The sequence below is a fragment of the Vespa crabro genome, chromosome 5 (assembly GCF_910589235.1).
Source record: "Vespa crabro chromosome 5, iyVesCrab1.2, whole genome shotgun sequence".
NCBI classification, from domain to species: Eukaryota; Metazoa; Arthropoda; class Insecta; order Hymenoptera; family Vespidae; genus Vespa; species Vespa crabro.
Genome location: NC_060959.1, coordinates 8,159,616 through 8,180,079, shown reverse-complemented (window position 1 = coordinate 8,180,079; position 20,464 = coordinate 8,159,616). Strand labels below are relative to the sequence as shown.

At 33.8% G+C, this 20,464-nt stretch overlaps 2 protein-coding genes across 7 annotated transcripts in view; one reads left to right on the top strand and one right to left on the bottom strand.

Annotated features, from left to right (window-relative positions):
* The window catches only part of LOC124424405 (RING finger protein nhl-1), a 61,750-nt gene that overhangs the window by 30,681 nt on the left and 10,605 nt on the right, over positions 1 to 20,464 (top strand). For 3 of the 6 annotated variants that reach the window (XM_046963401.1, XM_046963402.1, XM_046963403.1), the window contains 9 exons: positions 3,104 to 3,285; positions 6,657 to 6,890; positions 11,122 to 11,471; positions 11,786 to 12,061; positions 13,573 to 13,885; positions 14,184 to 14,413; positions 14,726 to 14,985; positions 15,749 to 16,064; positions 17,668 to 17,817. In XM_046963401.1, the coding sequence (XP_046819357.1) occupies positions 3,106 to 3,285; positions 6,657 to 6,890; positions 11,122 to 11,471; positions 11,786 to 12,061; positions 13,573 to 13,885; positions 14,184 to 14,413; positions 14,726 to 14,985; positions 15,749 to 16,064; positions 17,668 to 17,817 (2,309 nt within the window). In that variant the 5' untranslated portion in view covers positions 3,104 to 3,105. Of the gene's footprint in view, positions 1 to 3,103; positions 3,286 to 6,656; positions 6,891 to 11,121; positions 11,472 to 11,785; positions 12,062 to 13,572; positions 13,886 to 14,183; positions 14,414 to 14,725; positions 14,986 to 15,748; positions 16,065 to 17,667; positions 17,818 to 18,237; positions 20,137 to 20,464 lie in introns of those variants that run through there. The other 3 variants (XM_046963404.1, XM_046963406.1, XM_046963405.1) reach the window with 3 other exon arrangements.
* LOC124424406 (ectin) lies at positions 7,887 to 10,923 on the bottom strand. Its single transcript, XM_046963407.1, has 3 exons — positions 10,386 to 10,923; positions 9,594 to 9,745; positions 7,887 to 9,168 (listed from the first exon to the last, which is right to left on the bottom strand). The coding sequence occupies exons 1-3, from the start codon at positions 10,494 to 10,496 to the stop codon at positions 8,895 to 8,897; spliced, it is 537 nt and encodes a 178-aa protein (XP_046819363.1). The 5' UTR covers positions 10,497 to 10,923; the 3' UTR covers positions 7,887 to 8,894.

The following is a 20,464-nucleotide window of genomic DNA, read 5'->3' as shown; positions in this document are numbered from 1 at the left end:
TTTCTTTCTTTCTTTCTTTCTTTCAAAGAACACGTTTTCATTCGTCCAATTTTTTACACGAGCTCACTGCTAGCTAAAAGATTCGATCCATTTTTTTTTCATTTTTCTTTTTTTTGTAAAAAGAATCTTCGATGCAATCGGCAATTCTCAAACGTTGTTACGATTAAAACGATTCGTATTCGCGATTAAAAACGTTAAAAGGAAATGATAATTGTAAAGGAAATTTTAAAAGATATTTTCGCTGGCTCGTAGAAAATCGCTCACTTCTTTTTTCTTCCTTTTTTTTTCTTTTCTTTTTTTTTTTTTTTGCTCTTTTCTCTTTTCTTTATTTTTTTTTTTTTTGTTCTCGAACGTTTAACGCGGGCTTTGTTAAACGAGTCTCGTAGAAGACTATTAATAAATGTCCGTTCGGTCGTTGCGAGAAAGATAACTGATGGATCAGCGACAAATGTTCCAGTAGATGCCAAGAAGGTTTTGCGCAAATCCGCGCTCTCGCAATTTCTATAAAATAGAAATATTGTTGTCTCGAAAACAATAGATGGTATTCGAATGGATGGATGGATGGATGGATGGATGGATGAATTCGAATGGAAATTAAGAAATTCCGATGAACATTGGAAATATTGAAAACTTTGCGATCGACAAAGAATTGATGAAATGAAAGGAAAGAAAGAGATAAAAAAGAAAAACAAAATTATTTCCCTTTTCTTTCTTCTTCTACTTTTAGTTTTCTCTCTTTTTTTTTCTTTTTCTTTTTTCTTATTCTTTTTCTTCTTTTTTTTTCTCTTTCCTTTTTTTCTTTGTACTCGCGCTTACAAAAGGCATTTAGGGTTTTTAACACGCGCCAGTGATTTCCGACGAACCGGAAAGGTTAAATTCGTATAGACGAAACTCGTGACGAAAGAAGAAACGTTTGCGTCGGCGTTGGCGTCGCCGTTGTCGTCGTCGTCGTCGTCGTCGTCGTCGTCGTCGTCGTTGGGACGACAAATAGCCGGATGCTTTGCGAGGCCGAACCTGAAATAAGTCCGAGACTCGTGCAATCAGAAAAGATCGAATCTGATTGGAAACTTCCTATACGAAAAGTCGGACAATTTATGTTACGAACGTGTCTTCCTGTTGTTTCACCCAAACTATTATCGCTAAGGAACATCAAAATTTTTTACCGATGACAATCTACGTGATAATACTTTTCAAAAATATAACTTCACTCGAGAACTTAAAAACGATTCAATTGCATGCTATGAAAACTTTGAAAATTAACAATGAGAATTAACTTGACGAATTTTAAGATTGATATCTTTCGTGGGAAACGAATATAATAAATTTTTTTTTTAAATTGTTAATTGTTATTAACTGCCAAATATATTTGTTAAAATTATCATCTCAAATCGTATGTATATATAGGAATTTATATATATATATATATATATATACTCATTTGTTTTGAAAATTATGCATCTTATATGCACATCTTATTTTCTAAATCTCTCACTTTCTCACTTTCTCTCTCTCTCTCTCTCTCTCTCTCTCTCTGTCTCTCTCTTTCTCTCTCTCTCTCTCTCTGTCTCTTTCTCTCTCTCTCTGTATTTACATATTTACAGATATTTTATTTACTTTCTCATATCTATAATACATATATCCATGAAGGAGAAGCTCCAATCGCTAAACATAATGTAAATCGTTGTCGAAGAGCTCCGAAAGCTGATCTTTCGGTGGTGAATATCGGATGGTGCACACTTTGATGTCGAGACCGAAGACAAACTTCTTAGCCCAACGTACTCTAATTGTTCAACGAATGTTCTACGGAGTCTAATTTGCAATTCAAGAACTTCGGAAGTACGCCCTTCGAGTTCTCAAGCACGTTGAGAGAGACAGCCAGACAGACAGACAGACAGAGAGAAAGAGAGAGAGAGAAAAGGAGAGAGAGAGAGAGAGAGAGAGAGAGAGAGAGAGAGAGAGAGAGAAAGCTCTAAACTACTAACTTTACTCCGCTGATGCATCGTACCTGAAAATAGAAGTGCAACGACATCGCGGATGAAGAAGAAGATCTTGACATTGTCTTGGTGTCTTTCATTCGGCTTACGTTTAAAGTCGGAAGAAGACAAGCAGAACATTTAAAAGTGACACAAAAGTTACAAACATCAACGTGATCTCTCTTAAAATAATTAATCCTCTATTCAAGGATTAGATTCGACTTTCCTTCGTTTAGACTAAAACACGTTTCTCTATATACTATGTATCTCCGTCATAAGATTTACTTTGGCACGATATGAGAACAAGTAATTCGTTTTACATCTACGTATACGTATATAATCTATGCATATATATATATATATATATAAGATTGCATTAGCGGCGACTTCGCCTGAACTATTTATTAACGATGACAAACTATCCTTTCCGTCATATGCCACGTCTCTTATTCACGTCGTTAAATATGATGAAATTATTATATCGAAAATATGTGTCAGAATATATAAATATTATTTATATCTAATAATTGAATTTACGAGATTATAGGGATAAATAGAATAATTATTTGGAATTTTGAATAATAATGATCGAAAAGGAAGAGAGCAACGATCTTATCTTCTTCTATTTTCTATCATTCTTAATATTTAATTGATTTATTTAAAGGTAATCAAAAAAAAAAAAGAAAAAAGAAAACAAAAGAAAAAAGATTACAACAAATAATAGAACAATTAATAATTAATAATAAAATAGCTTAAAATGTCGATTTTACATTTTACGAATCTTCTTGTTCTTTTTTTTTTTTTTCTTTTTTGTTTCTTATTTCGTTTGACGAGGAAAAAAGAATGAAAGAAAGAAAGAAAGAAAGAAAGAAAAAGGAAAGAACAAAGAAGAGGAATAAGAAGAAGAAAGAAACAAACAAACAATTGAAAAAAGAAAAATAGAACTGTCGCGAGTGAGAACAGAGTATTATATTTGTTAAACTGCATGACACTGCATTCTGAGTTAGTATTAATAGTATCCGATGCGCGCCGATGAGCTTCCCTCCGCGAAGGCAAAAAGCCGAGTGCAGTCTCTCGTGATCCGTGCGAGGATGAGCTTTACTGAAAACTATACCGTTCTTATTTTACAGGCATGGAGCAGTTCGAGCAACTGCTAACGTGCGCGATATGCCTGGATCGCTACAGGAACCCGAAGCTTTTACCATGCCAGCACAGCTTTTGCATGGAACCGTGCATGGACGGCCTCGTCGATTATGTTCGTCGACAGGTCAAATGTCCGGAATGTCGTGCAGAACATCGTATACCTTATCAGGTGAGTTTATACAAATTTATTTCTAAATATATATATATATATATAGTTTTATGTGCTTATGATTTTTTGAAATCATCCGATTTTTTTTCCTCTATTTTCTGTATTTTTTTTCCTCGGTTATTATATATATATATATATATATATATTTTTTTTTTTCGAATGAATCGAATATTCGAATGTTAAAGCACGGGTCTCAAATTATAATGTGAATAGAAAAATATTTGTTGATATTTTTACATATATATTCCTGTATGTTAATATAAATTTTGTAATTCGAATAAATCGACGTCATTGAATGGGATGTCTAAATTTATTCGCGATTAAATTAAAAATAAATAAAAAATTGTTTGTTGATATTTTAGTATAGGCATATGTAATTACATTTTAATGCTATAAAGTATTTTTTCTGTATGAGTCGACATCCATTGAATTGTAAATACGTTTATAAATGAAAAATGAATGGAAAAATATTCATTGATATTTTTGTATATATGCACATTATATATACGACCATTCATAAATCCCTCATCACTTTTACTTTGGTGTAAAAATAAATATATATTATTTGTCACATTTGATTTGAACGTTGACAGTGATCAATAAATAAAATCAATTTCATTGAAATTTTTATATCTAAATAATGAAGTAAATAAAGAGAAAAACTTTTATTTATAAACATAAAAGATTTTTTTCTTATTCCATCTATTTCATAAAAATGATTTATATATATATATATATATATATATATATATATATTTATACAATTATTCTTAAATTAAATTAATTTAAATTATATGTCCGGTGAGGTGTTACTAATGGCTACGTAAATAGATACATACGTACACCAATGACCAACATATTTTATTACGAGCTTAGTATTCGAAAAAAAGCAATCCGTTCGATCAAGATACAGTCGGAGTCGTTAAAACGAACATTGGCATATTGCCCAAACGAAAATTCCAATTGGAAAGGCCGCTCGTACGAGAGAGAACTTTAGGAACGTAATCCTATCGGCTCGATATCTTCTTCGATAATTGTTCTCTCAAAGTAAACATCGATTATGTCTGCCATCTCGTTGTCATTCCATATCGATCGTTCGTCGATAATGAAATTCTATGGGATTTTCTAACACCCTTAAATCCTAATTTCATATACATAGAATAAATATATCGATTTTGGATAATCAGTTTGATCATGTTAACGTTAACATCGCCATTTAAACGTAATCACTGCTCTCACTAACTCCCCTAATTGAGTTAAATGACTCTCATACTTTAATTACCAATCAACGTGAAACATTTATTAATTACTTTAAGGGTACTACATAGAAACGTAATTAAACTTATACGATTATAACAATTAGTTATGCGAATAAATATAGAAAATCACCTTTACTCAATATTTTAATGAATATCGTGTCTATAATGTTCTAATAAATATTCAATTTTCAAGTTATATGTGCCCTCGTATAATATAAATATACGAATATGCGTACGTAAATATGCATCACGTTATTGCATATCTCGATTATTAACAAGAGTAGAAGTAAAAAAGTAAAAAAGGAAATTAAGGAATGTTTGTTTTTCTTCTTTCTTTCTTTCTTTCTTTCTTTCTTTTTTTGTTTCTTCTGTTTTTCCTGTTTTTTTTTTTCTTTTTTTTTTTTCCTATTTAATTTTCCATAATTAACATCGTACTCGGTGTAATGTTGAAATTAAAAAGGCTTTGAATATGAGAAAAGGTGAACAACAATGACGAACGAAAGAAAAAAAATTTCATATGAATTTTTTATGTTAAAATAAAACAAAGCTTTTCAAGCTCGCTCGTTCTTTTAATTTCACTTTTTTTTCTTCCTTCTTTTTTCCTTTTTTTTTTTTTTTTTTCTTTCTTTTCTTTCTACATTTTTATATCCTCAAACATATACGTATGTATGTAATATATTTTTTAGCGGAAAAAATTTTATACGTATATATTTAATTCGAAATAAATGTTAGAAATTCCATTGAATTTCCTTCCATGAGTTATATCACGTTAATGCAATAGCGTTGTTTCCTAATAAAACGAAACGAAACGAAACGAGACGAGACGAGACGAGACGAGACGAAACGAAACGATACGAAGCATTCGGGAGTAAGAGAAGGAGATTTCAAAAGCTGCTCTATCGACCCAGACTCGGACATTTTGAACGAGCCGTCAAAAAGTGTTTCGGCAAACCGCACAAGAGCCTCGTACCGATCATCATCGATATACCGCGTCGATGCTACGATCAATACCATTAAGCCGTCAAAGCAGGTTATTAATCTGATTTCGCATGGCGAGTATACTCTCGCGAGCAGGTGTTTTACGCTCGTCGAACTTTATCTCGCAGCGATGCAAATAAAATCATTCCCTTATATATATATATATATATATATATATATATATATATATATATATATATATATATATTCCAACGAAATAGAAATAAAAGGAGACGTCGCGTTTATATACACTGTGATTCGTGTCAATCTCATTTTTTTTCTTTTTTTTTCTTTTTCGTATATATTACGATATCCCATTTTTTTGGTTTTTTTTTTTTTTTTTTTAATGAAAAGAAAAAATGCATTCTCCATTTTACAAGTTTACATTTTGGATAGATTATTAAATTGCGACGTAAAAATAAAAGTATGTCTATAGAAGCGATTCGATAATGATTAATTTCTATTAAAAATTGAGAAAAATTTTTAAATAATATATCTTTGTGAAAAATATTCTAAATTTCTTTTTTTTTTTCTCTCATTGTCTGATATAATAATACGTTAAATATTATTCTAAATATGTTTATGTTTTTTTTTTAATCACATTTTAAAAGATTAAAAGAACATATGTGAGGGTAATCGCTAGTAATTATTTACAGTAAAAATTTACAATTATATCGATTATAATTATATCGAAAAATATTGATTAGCATTTAAATTGAATTTGATCGATCGAAGGAGAAATACAGTGAGATGATAATCTGACTATTTCGATTCACCCTGTAGATTTTGTTCATATTACGTGATTGAAAATATCCGAGGCAAATTATCGTACTTCAAAGAGCTATCTTCTCTCTCTCTCTCTCTCTCTCTCTCTCTCTCTCTCTGATTCACTCACATTCTCTCTCACGGATGATCGGAACTTTGGATTCGGAATTTTGAAAGGATTTGATAAAACATTGTAAAAAATTCAAATGCAAACATTTATATTCTATATACCATTAGATGTATATATATATACATATGTGCTTTGTTATGTATGTAAATATCTACATACGTTGAAAATTTGATAGAACGTTCACCAATCAAATTATACCGTCTCGATCGTTAATGCTAATCTCTATTACAACCTAACAGGGTGTTCAAGCCTTCCCTACCAACGTGACGCTACAACGATTTTTGGAATTACACATAGAGATCACAGGGGAATTGCCAGATCCAACCAGTGGTCAGACCATGGAACGATGTGGTGTCTGCTCAGAAAAGAGCTACTGTTCCCTCTGCGTCCATTGTGAGAAGAAATGTTGTCCTGAATGCAAGGACGCCCATATGGACATCCTCAGACGTGAAATAACTCGTATCAACTCTCAGGTAAATAAAATTATCATTTTAACCCTAATACGATAGTTTTTACATTATACGACCTGTCAAAATATCTTTCAATATCTTTTTTTTATTAATAATCACATTTCAATCGGAGTGAATTAAATGAATTCACTTAGGCTCCCCTTATTTTTTATTTGCTACTGTGTTGCGTGTAAAAGAAAAAAAAAGGAAAAGAAAAAATAGAAAGAAAAAAATTTCTAGATTTGAAGAAGTTTAAAGAGGTAATTGTTAAAAAAAAAAAAAAGGAAATTATTATCAAATCTTCGTCTCTTTGAAGATTTTCCTTTTTTTTTATTTTAAGTCCAACAATTTCTTTTGTATTCTTTTTTTTTTTTTTTTTTTTTTTTTTGAGTAACGACAATTCTATGTCGAATATTTTTAATTTAATATTCTAATGAAATAATGACGATTTAAAAAATTTTTTAAATCTAATCAAACTAATGACTATCCTTGAAATGTATAATACGCATTTTTACAATTCGCTGTACAAGAAGATTTCTAGGGGGAAAAAAAAGAAAAAAAGAAAAAAAAAACAGAAAAAGAAAAAAAAGGAAAGAAAGACAAAGATAAATAATAATTTTATCATAATGACGGTAACGAGAAAGATCGATCGATCGAGACATAAAGCACAATTTTTACGAGATCTTTAGAAACAAGATTGTAATTTCTATCCTCAAAATTTTGCCAAGACTTTGGAGGACGTCTAAAATTGCAGCGTCAAAATTTGCAATACGTCCAAGTTTTTCAGACTGCTTCTCGAATGTTCGAACAGAATCGTGGATAGAATTTAATCACGATTGCCTCCTAATGCAGACTCGACGTCCTGTTTGTTTCATGGTACATACGTCATCGAAAATGACGACGACGACGACGACGACGACGACGACAACGACGACGACGACGACGACAACAGGGACGACGAAATATCGACACATGTAACTATGTATATCCCACTGATTCATGATTATTTCCACGTGATGGAATAAATTTTCCAACTATTTCGTCTGATTTCATTGGAAAATTCTATTATTTCGTTAAATTTTTAAAATAGACAAAATTCTTTTCTATTACGTAAGAATTTTTCCTTTTTCATTTATCATAATTAATATTTCTATGGACGACGATATATCGACGAATATACATATATAGATCATTAAACATACGTAAGGACATATTAATACGTATTAAAAAAAGACGAATATATTAATCATTAAACACACGTAAGCACGTATTAATACGTATTAAAAAAAGACGAATATATTAATCGACATGTATATACGTATATAAAACGACATACGTTACGTAATTATAATACGTACGAAAAGTAATGCGAAAGAAAATATTCGAAATAAAAAGAAAAAAAAATATATATATATATATACATTATATTATCGTTGTTTATATCACCTGAGAAATATGAACAATCATTAACGTCGTAACGTTGATTAAGTTGTTCTATCCTTTTTTCTTTTTTCTTTTTCTTTCTTTCCATTATTTCTCAAAAAGAACATACACGTTATAAAATATATACCGTAATAATAAACGATGCAGTATGCGTTAGAGAAAATTAAAAGAATTATGTATCCCTATGTACCGCAATGCAGAAGGATGAAAATTGTCGCTAAATAAGTAGAAAAATATATATCCACGGGAATAAGGTGATACATACATAGATACATACATATATGTATGTGTGCATGTATATATGTGATATATATCACGTAATTTTATTTTCACGTATGTACATACATACGCTAGGTGAAAGTAACATACTGTGGCTACTTTAACGGGCCATCCTGAAACTTCTTTTCGCGAAGCGACTCTGAAAGTAGGAATAACGTGAGAGAGAGAGAGAGAGAGAGAGAGAGAGAGAGAGAGAGAGAGAGAAGAAAAATAGAAAAAAGGTAATAGTAAGGAAGGATGCTCGTAGTACACAAAGCACATGGCTCACACGTGTATTTTATGAAGACTCGTTTACGAAAGGGAATCTCAACGACTTACCTCCTCCTTCTCCTCCTCCTCCTCCTCCTTCTTCTCCTCTTGTTCCTCCTGTTCCTTCGGTGGTAACACATTTTCAGCAAATTTCTTTTCTACGTTGCCAGGAGGATCGTAGTTGCAGACAATATAGATCTGTCCGGTCGGAGAAGTGACCATTCCAAATCCCATAAATTTCGTTTCCTTCCATACCAGCTGTGTAAAATGACGTACCGCCTTTAAATTTACTTGGGATTCTTCGTATTCGTAATATTTATTTTCCTGATACCTGTTGTATGAAAAAAAAAACGCGTATCGTATCGTAATCGTTTTCTTTAATGAACGTTTATGATGAGGAAAATAAAAAAAAAAAAATAATATATATATAATACAAAAATAAAAGAAAATAAAAAAAAGAAGGAAAAATAGAATTTTCGATAAATCTTAAAGGACGAGCTAAAAGTTTTAATTTAAAAGAAAGACAAATAAAAAGAAGAAAAGGAAAAATTTGAAACACCTCCGTGAACATATTCGTTCCCATATACGTATAAACTTTTGATCAGCTCTGTATTATCGATTAATTGAAACGTATTTTGTTGAAAGATTTCATAATTAAAATATAAATAATATATGAATGACGATAAGTAAATGCGATATTAGAAAAACGAAACGGGAGAAGAAAAATCATCGTTAGAAAATTATTTCAGTATTAACCAAGAGTCAACAGCTTCGACGACGGGTCCTGAGCTACTAACGTCCCCGATGAAAGCAACGTATACATTCTCTCCGTAATGTAATGTTTTTCTTCGTGTGGTGTCACCTTTTTTCGCCAAATAAGTCGCCCATACGTTAGCATATTTGTTCAGCTATAAACAAATAATACGTATATTCTATAGAAATACATTGAGCTTATCAATGAGTCAGGCTGACCTTCATTTTACGATTGGAAATATTACGAACAACTTTAAATTACGTAATATTAAATTATCATTATACAATAATACGAAAATATATTTCCAAATAATAATCATATTTATTCGTAAATATCTAATATGAAACGATTGTTCGAATGATAAATAATATACGAGAAGTAATAATATCGTTTGCGTATCGAATAAATTATTTAATCTATTCTGGAGTATTAAACCATAGATTTAAAGTTCTTCTTCCTTTAATGGCTCGAATCACGAATAATTAATATTCCACGATAAATTAGATTTATGTGCCATAGTAGAAGTCTTTATTGGATGATATTAAATCATCGAAAGGATAAGCGTTTCCACCAACATATACCTAATGACTCTAATTATCTCTCAAAGAGATATTATAACGATGATATAAAACGAACGATAATGTGTCTATGACTGAAGTTGTACAGAAAAAAAAAAAAAATAAAAAAAAAAAAAAAATAAAAAAGAAAGAAAAAATCAAAGAAACATACATACGTATTTATATACAATATATATTTATATACAATATATATATATATATATATATATATAATACCTTTGGTAAAATTTGAAGTGGTTCAGATCCATGAATGGCTCGGTAACGATTGTGTGCGTCCAAGCAATCCTCTATGAATTTTCTACGCATGAAAAACAAATATCCTTTCATACGTTGCAACCGAAACGGACTATGGATCTAAATGTAGAACTCACTCCATCGTCGACGAAACAGCTTGGTGCCTTACGAAGCGAGATACGAACCAGAACTTTCTTTTACGTCATCTTCGAGAACGGTGAGCGTTAGGTTACGCTCGTAGAAACGTTGAGACATTTTGATTCAAGAAAACAACAGAGAGATGTATCTGCTGTGTACGTGTATGTGTGTATATGTGTGCGTGCGTGCGTGCGTGCATGTACGTGTGCGGGTGCATATATATGCGTCTATATGTATCTATGCATCTATGTTCATATATAACGGAGTGAATTCAAATCGAATTTATTTCTAAAAATAAATGAATGAAGACACGGTTTATCCGTATAATATAATGATCAATAATAGATTACCAAGAAACTTTTGTAAATTGATAGGAAATGAAAAAAAAAAAAAAAAACAAAAAATTTTCACAATTTCTATTATTACTTCTTTAAATGTGAATATTTTTCTCTGAGATTGTGTATATATATATATATATATATATATATATATATATATATATATATATATTCTATCTCTGTTTTTTTTTAATTAATAGACGTATAATTTTTTTTTTGTTTTTTTTTCCCCAATTTTGTAGGTTCGAAGAGGTCTCCATAGGCTACAAGATGCCCTGGCATTGGTCGAAAAAAATACGTTGGGTCTGCAAACTAATTGTGCTGCGGTTGCCGAAGAAGTAGACGAGATTTATAGAAGATTGAGCAAAGCTTTAAAAGACCGAACGGAATATCTACGCAACGAGGTCGATCGGTACTTAGGTACCGAGTTACGTGGTCTGATACAACTCAAAGAGAATCTCGAATTGGAAATCGCAAACATTCAAAGTAACTGCGATTTGGCAGAGGCTCACATCAATGAGAATGTTCCTTGGGACGACTCGGAGCTTCTCGATACGAAAGAACTCTTTCTACGTACGGTAGAATTCATCAGGTTTGTTTATACAAACTCTTTGGAATTGAGAATTCAAATACATACGTATAAAAATATTTTCTATGGGTTAAAAAATTATTCTTGAGAAAAATTTTTCCACGTGGAAACAATGATCGTTGAAAAAGAAAGAAAATATTGAAAATTTATTTCTTCCTTCTTCTTTCTTGTTTTCTTTCTTTCTTTCTTTCTTTCTTTTTCTTTTTTTTTCTTTTTTTTTTTTTTCTTCTTCCTCTTCTTCTTTTTTAATTTTTCAACGAGTTTTCCTATATGAAAAATTTCTTATATTCACGTTTGTCTTTTTCTAATAATATTAGAAATTTCGAGTACGAAGCCGGGGATTACAGTAGAAGAGTGCGTTTCATGATGGCTCACGATCCAAATCAATTAGTTCTTCACGTGGCTGGTTATGGGGAGCTCAACATCAAACCGGAAAGCGGAACCGGAGGACTGTTAGGTAGTTCAAGCAGTTTAGCACCCCCAGGTGGTTCTCCGGGACTTATGAGAAGCAAGAGCGATCATCGTCTTGCTTCGCAGTATCGACAGCAGGAAGAGGAACGGCTAGCCAGGAATCGATACGTTCCTGAATACGAGTAATTATCGTCCATTTGATTCTGCCAATAGAGATAATATATGATCGTTCATATTGATCATATATATGTAAATCATAGAACGTTTAATCTCGATCATCGATGAAATTAATACCCCTCTTACTCTCTAATTCTCTCTCTTTCTCTCTCTCTCTCTCTCTCTCTATTTATCTATCTATCTATCTATCTCTTTCTCTCTCCTTCTTTCTTCTTTTTTTCTTTTTTTTCTCATTTTCCTATGCATATACATAAGCGCATAATATACGTATGACATATGTGTGTGTGTGTGTGTGTCTGTATTTGTGTGTCTGTGTTTGTGTGTGTGTATATACATGAATATGTACATATAGGATATTTCATGAGAAAGAGAAATACTTAACGAGAACGTGGCTTCGTAAAAAATGTATTTAAGCCCGGACGGGAATTACGTTGGTCCATTGCCAAGTGGCGCTCGAGAGAGTATATTTTTCAGAGTGTCCCACATATCTGTTCCAGCATAAGTTATAAATACGCTCGCGTACCTCTTCATTCGACTTTTCTACGTCCCTTTTCTATCCTTACCAATGTTCGTCTTTCTCTTTCTCTTTCTCTTTCTCTTTCTCTCTCTCTCTCTCCTCTCTTTCAGCCTCTCTTCTCTTTTATTTTTTTTTTTTTTTTTTGGCTATCATTTACCATCGGTGCAACAGCTAGTATTACTAATCTAGTATCTTTTCTTTTAGAAATTAGGTGGGAAAAATTTTTCCCCAACAATGTCGCTCCATCCCACGGGAACATATAACGTAGACCATTTAATTGTTAGCGCTTTAATGTAATTTCACGTGGTTAGACCGTTGCCAACAAAGCCGTTATGTTAAATGGCCTCGTCAGAATGTAAATTAAAAGCCGGGAGAGCAAGCAAGTATGTAACACCAGCATCACGTTATATTCAGTAATTCACGTCGCGAACAATTTTTAAATGCGAATCGTATGTTGGGAAAATGTTATTAAACGAACCAATCGACAATCTCATTTGTATGAATATAATAAAAACGTAGATAGATAGATAGATAGATAGATGGAGAGGGAGAGAGAGAGAGAGAGAGATATGATTAATCGATCTGAATTGTATCAATAAATAATACTACAATTAATAATGGTAATACAAAGAGAAATAATATAATAATAATGATGATAAATATCGTTTATATTATACTATGGTATATAATATAAATAATATAATAACAGTTTCGTGTGCACGTAATTTCGTTATATAACGGGATATAAAAAATTGCAACAGCTTTCCTAACACGAAATACTTATAAAACAGTTTTCATATAGCACACGTTTCGCTTAACACGATTTCGATAGAACACGAAACGTATTAACTATATTGTAGGACCGTTTCCAATGTATACGTACACTGGAAATATATATATATATATATATATATATATATATATATATGTATATTGGTAATATTTGGTATATAATAATCATAGTGAAAAGAAATTTTATCGTACGAATAAAAATTTCAGATACGAGGCACCCGAGTACGATGCACCGAGGAATAAGTCACGTTATAGAAGTCGCTTTATGAGGCATCGCGATGGTGACGATTCCGATGGTGATTCGAGATCAACGGTGAGATTCACGTCGACGCCACAGGAATCTGGATTACGTGAGCGTGTATTGGATACGGAGGATGCTGCCCGAGGACCTTTGTCCGGTATTTTCCGTTTGACGGATTCGCCGCGCGTCATGAAGAAACTTCAAGAGTGCGAGAGAGCTGGCAAAAGAAAGAAGGAAGAATCCGCTCAACCTGCGCAACCACAAACACCCAAACCTCAGGTTAGCCGAATCCAAATGTAGAATTTCGAAGGATCGAACGTAAGGCGAGATAAAAGAAAGGAAAAAAAAAAGAAAAAAAGAAATATTTATATATACATACATAATAGATCTTTTTCGTATTTTAATGTCGAGTATGATTCGATGATACACGTTAACAATATCGAATTATATTCGATATACGAATCTGTCATACTATCAACGTACAAGATATTCAAGCCCTGGCCCCGAGTACAAAAGGCAATGAAAAATAGTTCGTTTAAAATCAAGCCTTGTTGATCCCTTTCGTACGTACGTGTAGGTACAAGTTAGAATAGCACCGACGGCAATGGCGAGACAAGTCAGCGAGGACGACGAAATTTCCAGGATCAAGAAGCAGAACAAGAACGCGGCACAGCCAACGGTGGAAACGGTGGAGGAACGACAGCCACAACCACCAACGGCGGCGGCCCATCCACAAGCGAGAGAACAACCACAGACGGAGCGTGAAGCGGAGGAAGCTGCGGTCAGAAGACCACCCACGATCGCGAGGTATTAAGCTCCCTTGAATGCGAACTAGGTCGACCATTTCTTTAACTTTTAAGCTGTATTTAGCGTTTTTAAAAATGGAAAAGAAAAAAAAAACAAAAAGGAAAAAGAAAAAAGAAAAGATAAAAATACGCATATGTATAATATGACCTTATATACTTTTGACTTTTGCTATCGCGTAAGTTAAAACTTTTCCCTTTGACAAAAGAAAATTTTATTCGTACAACCCTTTACATATACATCATATATATATATATATATATATATATATATATATATAGATATATATAGATATATATTTTTGTGGAACGATAGGAGAACCTCAACTGACACCCACGCTCCCGCAACTAGAAGCGCTTCCTCGGACTCTAGCACAGGCTCTGAGAGTTCAACGGGATCGGGAATTCGTAGCACGGGCGCTCCATTCACCGCCGAGGAAATGAAACAAAAATATCTGTCGAGAGCACCGCCAACAAATACGACCACAAGCACGGTCACTGCCAGTTCCGGCAGAGATTCCACGGCGAGCAGTGTTCCTGCTTCGAGGCCCTTCCAAAGCCGATTCTTAGGCACAGGTTGATAAAACGTGACTCTTGAATTTCTAATGAAACGACCCCCTCCCCCTACCCCCTGTTACATTGTGATATATATTTCCATTGCGGAATGTATTTTTAATACGATATACCAAACTAATTTGTAAATACCCTAGAAGGCTAGGGAAAAAACGTTGTTATAACGCGTGTGAAAATTTAGATTGTATATTACTAAATATATTACAGGTACATAGAGAGCTCTTTTATTGATTCGTATTTAACGAGATATTAATACTCATAAAATTTTTCTTTTATTGTAAACGTAGTTGCAGCTGAGGTGCATTGAGACTTTTTATAATAATTACCGGTGTGTTTTAAAAGGAAAAGAAAATTAAAGGGAACGAAAGAGGGGGAAAAAAGAAAAAAAGAAATATAGGAGAACTTAACGAATCCAACAAAGAAAAGAAAAAAAGAAGAAGAAAAAAAGAAAAGAAAAGAAAAGAAAAGAGAAAAGAATTGATGTAAGCAAAGGAAATACAATAAAGATAAAATCTAGCGAAATGTATTTCGTGCTTTTGCGAAAGACATATTACCTTGTAGATTAGAAGAAGGTTATATCTATTCCTATACATATACATATACATATACATATACATATACATATACATATACATATACATATACATATACATATATATATATATACATACACACATATACATATATCGTTAGAGATTTATTTTACGCAAGTGTGATGGAGCTAAATCTCGCTGGACCTGGTCTTTTTTCTTTTTCATATTTTTAGGTAATCGCGCGGCACCCCCACCACCAGCAACAACACAGCCAAGCAGAGAGGAAACAACAACAACGAAAAAGAAAGAGGATGACGAGGAGGATGATGAGGAAGAGACGAGCAGTTCCTCTGAGGAAACAGAATCCGAAACTGAAGAAGAGTCAGAAACTGATACCCATACGACGCCAACAACGTCAACCATCCCATCGTCGATTCCTCAGGATCGTCAAAGAAACGACGCTGCTATGGCACGAACCGACATAGGTGCATTACTAGCACGAAGTGCCGAGGCCCGACGTGGAAGCAAGGAGGACTCACCCTCGACCAGGCAAGTACTTTTTTCAAATTAATCGATCCAACTTTTTATTCAGATTATCTCGTTTTATCGTTCATCGGCCATTTTAATCGCACAATGTCATTCAATTTCATCGCCGATAAATAAATATTATATATATATATATATATATATACCTTTCAATATGCAAAAGTATATTGAGAATTATCAAAATTGATATTTCATATAAATTTTATATATTACAAGATGGTATTAAGGGAAAACCATTGTCGTATTTTTAAATGAATATTAATAATACGAACGTCGACAATAATTTTACATCGATCTCTCGTACTCTTTTCTTATCCTCGTTCAACCCCGTTAACCCTAACTCTCACTTTCCCTCACCCAATTTATTCTAACCCTTAGCCCCCATACATTTATCTCGATTTCGATTTTAACGAGTGACGTTTCGGTGAAATTTCGCGAAAATAAAACAAGATTTTTCGACGCGTTGAAAATTGGATGACCATTGGTGTGTGTGCGTGTGTGTGTGTGTGTGTGTGTATACCGGTAGATATGCAACGAAAAAAAAGAAAAAAAAAAGATTCCACCCCACGGAACGTTCGCCGATGCGATAAAGTCGACAGATTTTTACGCGACAAGAGACCCGCGTCAGTTTGCTTTTTCAAATAAACCATGACTGACATCGGTCAAAGTTGTAAAATCGTATTGGCGAAACGTTATCTCGTGGTGGCCGAAACCATACCATTTTTCTTTTTCTTTTTGTTTTTCTTTTTTTTTTTTTTTTTTTTTTTCTTTTTTTTTCCTTCTTGTTGTTGTGTTAAACATACACGGAAATTGTTACGTACGTTCACCTCCTTTCTTGTCATTTCGTTTTGCGTGTTCTTAGTCGTCTCTAAAAAAAAAAAAAGAAAAAAAAAACAAAAAGGAAGAAAGAAATAAAAAACAAAAAGAGAAAAGATTAAAAAAAAAAATGTACTTAGGAGTAGTACATTAACAGGCTCGTAAACTTAATCCAATGTGGTGTAAGCACAACTACTTTTATAATTAACGATGACTATCAATCGTATGTACGTATGCCACCCGCCACGACGATAAATCGTGTTAACCACGTCAATTTTGTTTTCTTCAATCAAAACCGGTATATCGGTACGCGCGTACGGTCGCTAGATCGAAGACTCGAGATTTTTTTCGATCATTCATTCGTCAGACAAAAGTGCGGAAAAAAAAAGATCAATCGATATATCGCGATAATAATAATAATAATAATAATAATAATAATAATAATAATAATAATAATAATAATAACGATAATAAAAAATAATAATAATAATAAAAAGAAAATAACAAAAGTAAAAAAAAAAAAAAAAAAAAGAAAGGAAAGATAAGGAAAAGAAAAATATTACGAGAATAAAATGTTTAAAAGAGAAGGAGAAATGAGAGGACGAAGTAAAGAGGTCGAAAAAAATGTTCGAAAGAGAAAAGAACGAAAAAACGGAGTCGAAAGAAAGGAATAAAATTATAGAGCTAGAAGATAGAGATAGATAGAGAAAGAAAGAGAGAGAGAGAGAGAGATAGAGAAAATTTCACACAAGCAAAAAGAAAAGAATCGATCGATCGATCTAATTGTTAGGTATTCGACACCGAGAGGAAGTCCCGCGCATATCGTGACGAGCCCGACGAGCCCACTGACGATGACGACGACGAGCGGCTCGATGATGACCGGAAGTGGTGCCGGAAGTGGTGTTCCGATATCCTCTACTGGTGGCTACTCCTCCAGCAGGTTCGTAAAAAAGACGTCCGTATTAGACGACGATGACGATGTTGCCGAGGACGATGACGATGACGATAAGTCGGGAAAAAATCTATTTAAACTTAATCGTCTACAACGTGGACGTTCGTTTAGTCCCGTTGATAAGGATGATAATATTAGGACGTTTGTTAATATATTGTGCGATAAAGAAGTCTTCGTTATCGAGAGATCGGCCGACGATAAAAAAATTATCGCGAGTATGCCTAACGAGGACGTTATTCGATCGAGCGAGCTCGTTAGACCGAAAGTTGATTACGTTGAGACAATAACATCGACGATGACAATGACGACGACGACGACGACGACGACGACGACGATGACGACTACGTTGACGACATTGACGAATACCACCAATACCTCATCTCATTCCTCATCCCGATCCGTGAATAGTATCACTGACCGTCGTCTCGAGGGTAGCAATCACGAGGCCGGCGAACACCAACGCGAGGACGTTGTCATCGACGGTCGTAAGGTGAACGGCTCGACGACCGTTTCTGAGAAACTCGAGGACGAGAAGAAGAGAGAGTATAAGACTGATAAGGACGAAGAAGATGAAGAGGACGAGGAGGAGGAGGAGGAGGAGGAGGAGGAGGAGGAGGAAGTGGTGGAAGATAATAGTGAAAAGGCAGATGGTCATTTGAAGGACGAAGGAGAAGAGGAAGAATCCTTAGCCGGCGATGAATCTACTTCGGATTCGATAGAGGACGAGGATGAAAAGACAGTGATCAGCGTTCACAAAGGATCGGACAGTGAGAGAACGGCACGTAGTTCTTCGCTTCTCTCCGATAGAAGTAACGGCGATGACCTTTTCGACGATAACGGTTGGCTCGTTACCGATCAAGATCTTCAAACGGACGGATCTACGAGATCGTCGAAGAATCAAGAATCAAATTCGTTCGAAGTAGAAGACGACAGAATGATTGAGAAGGCATCGGCAACGATAGAGGAAACGAAAAGGGAGGACATTTTGAACTCAACGAAAATCCCTGAAAGTTCATTCAGAAGTAGAGTGTACAGGCAGAGCAGTATTGGGAAAAATGGTTGGTTGATTTCGGACGAGTCTGAAAGCGAATCCGAAAGGGCAATATCCCCGGCAGGCTCGACTAAAAATACGGATAACGTTAGAAACGAAGAAGACGTCGAGATAACAGAAGAGGAGGATACGAAAGGATCGGTAGAATCGAAAAAAGACAATTGGAGCATCGAAGAAAATGGATGGATGATAGTGAACGAGGATGAATCTACTGGTAGTATCCCGAATTTATCGGGATATAAAGATCCTTCTTCTTCGCCAGAGAAAACGGAGTTAAAGAGAGGAAGATCGAGCACGATCCGTTCCCAAACGACCACCGACCTCGTAACGAGAGCTAACGTCGAGAACGGCGCGTTAATCGCGAACGCTAACCGTACTAAAGAAACCGAAAGATCCGACGAGCACGAAGATGCGACCGATGTCGATATCAGTATACCGATGCAGATGGTAACCACCGTCTTCTGTGTGTCCGTACTGTGTTACAGTGTTCTAATGAACCTTTTCCTTTAATCGTAGCTCATACACACCCTATTCATTATTATTTCTCCCTCGTTATCCCTGTCCGAATTTCATCAGCCACCAATCATCATTCCGCCAACCCTATTCGCAACACTCCCTATTTTCACTGGCTTCCTTCAATGGTCGCGGCGGTTGTGCGTGTTAAATATTTTATCAGCTGAATGAAACGAAAAGAAACATGTTTACATACGAACGTGCCTTTATCTTTCATATACATACATATATATATATATATTGTATATATATATGTATATGCATATATACATGGTAGAAAAATTCTTTCTCAATGAAATAGTTTAGTCAGCCGCGTTGTTTAGTTGGCCCACAAAAAATTTTCTCTTTCGTTTGAAAAAGAAAAGAAATTGAGAAAATATTTACCAACGCAAACCGCACGCGTTTCCGACAACGCGTAACGTCGATAAACCTCCTTCTAGTACTATAACCGCCTACAACCTTTATTTCACGTTTTTCGTCGTGTTCGTCTAATTTCTCTCCATAAATAACGGTATTACGGCTTCTTAAAAAAAAAAAAAAAAAAAAAAAAAGAAAACAAACAAAAAAAAGGGGGAAAGAAAAGAAAATAAAAGAAAAAAGAAATATGGTAAAATGTTGCCGTACGTGTACGAGTTTACGCGTTAATAACGGAGAAAAGGAAAAAAAAAATACGTCGCGTTCTCGGCTTCGTAAATAACATCGTGATTTAAATCAATGATCTCCACTTTTTTTCTTATCATTAACACTAATTAATAACTTCAACGTGTTACACGAATTCATCATTTTACCATGTTTTATTAAAAACCAAGGAAAAAGTGAACGGTAGAGAAAGAAAATGAAAGAAATTAAAAAAGCTAAGGTAGAAAAGTAGAAAAAAAAAAAAAAAGAAAAAAGAAAAAAAAAATTAATCCGAAATAATTGGCAAAAATAATTAGGTGTTCGTTCGTCAAAAACTTTTTTTATCGTTTCGGATTAACACTAATCTTTTCATTTTTTTTTTTTTGTTTTTGTTTTGTTTTGTTTTGTTTTGCACGCAATAGTCTTGCACGACGCAAAACTCATATCCCTCAT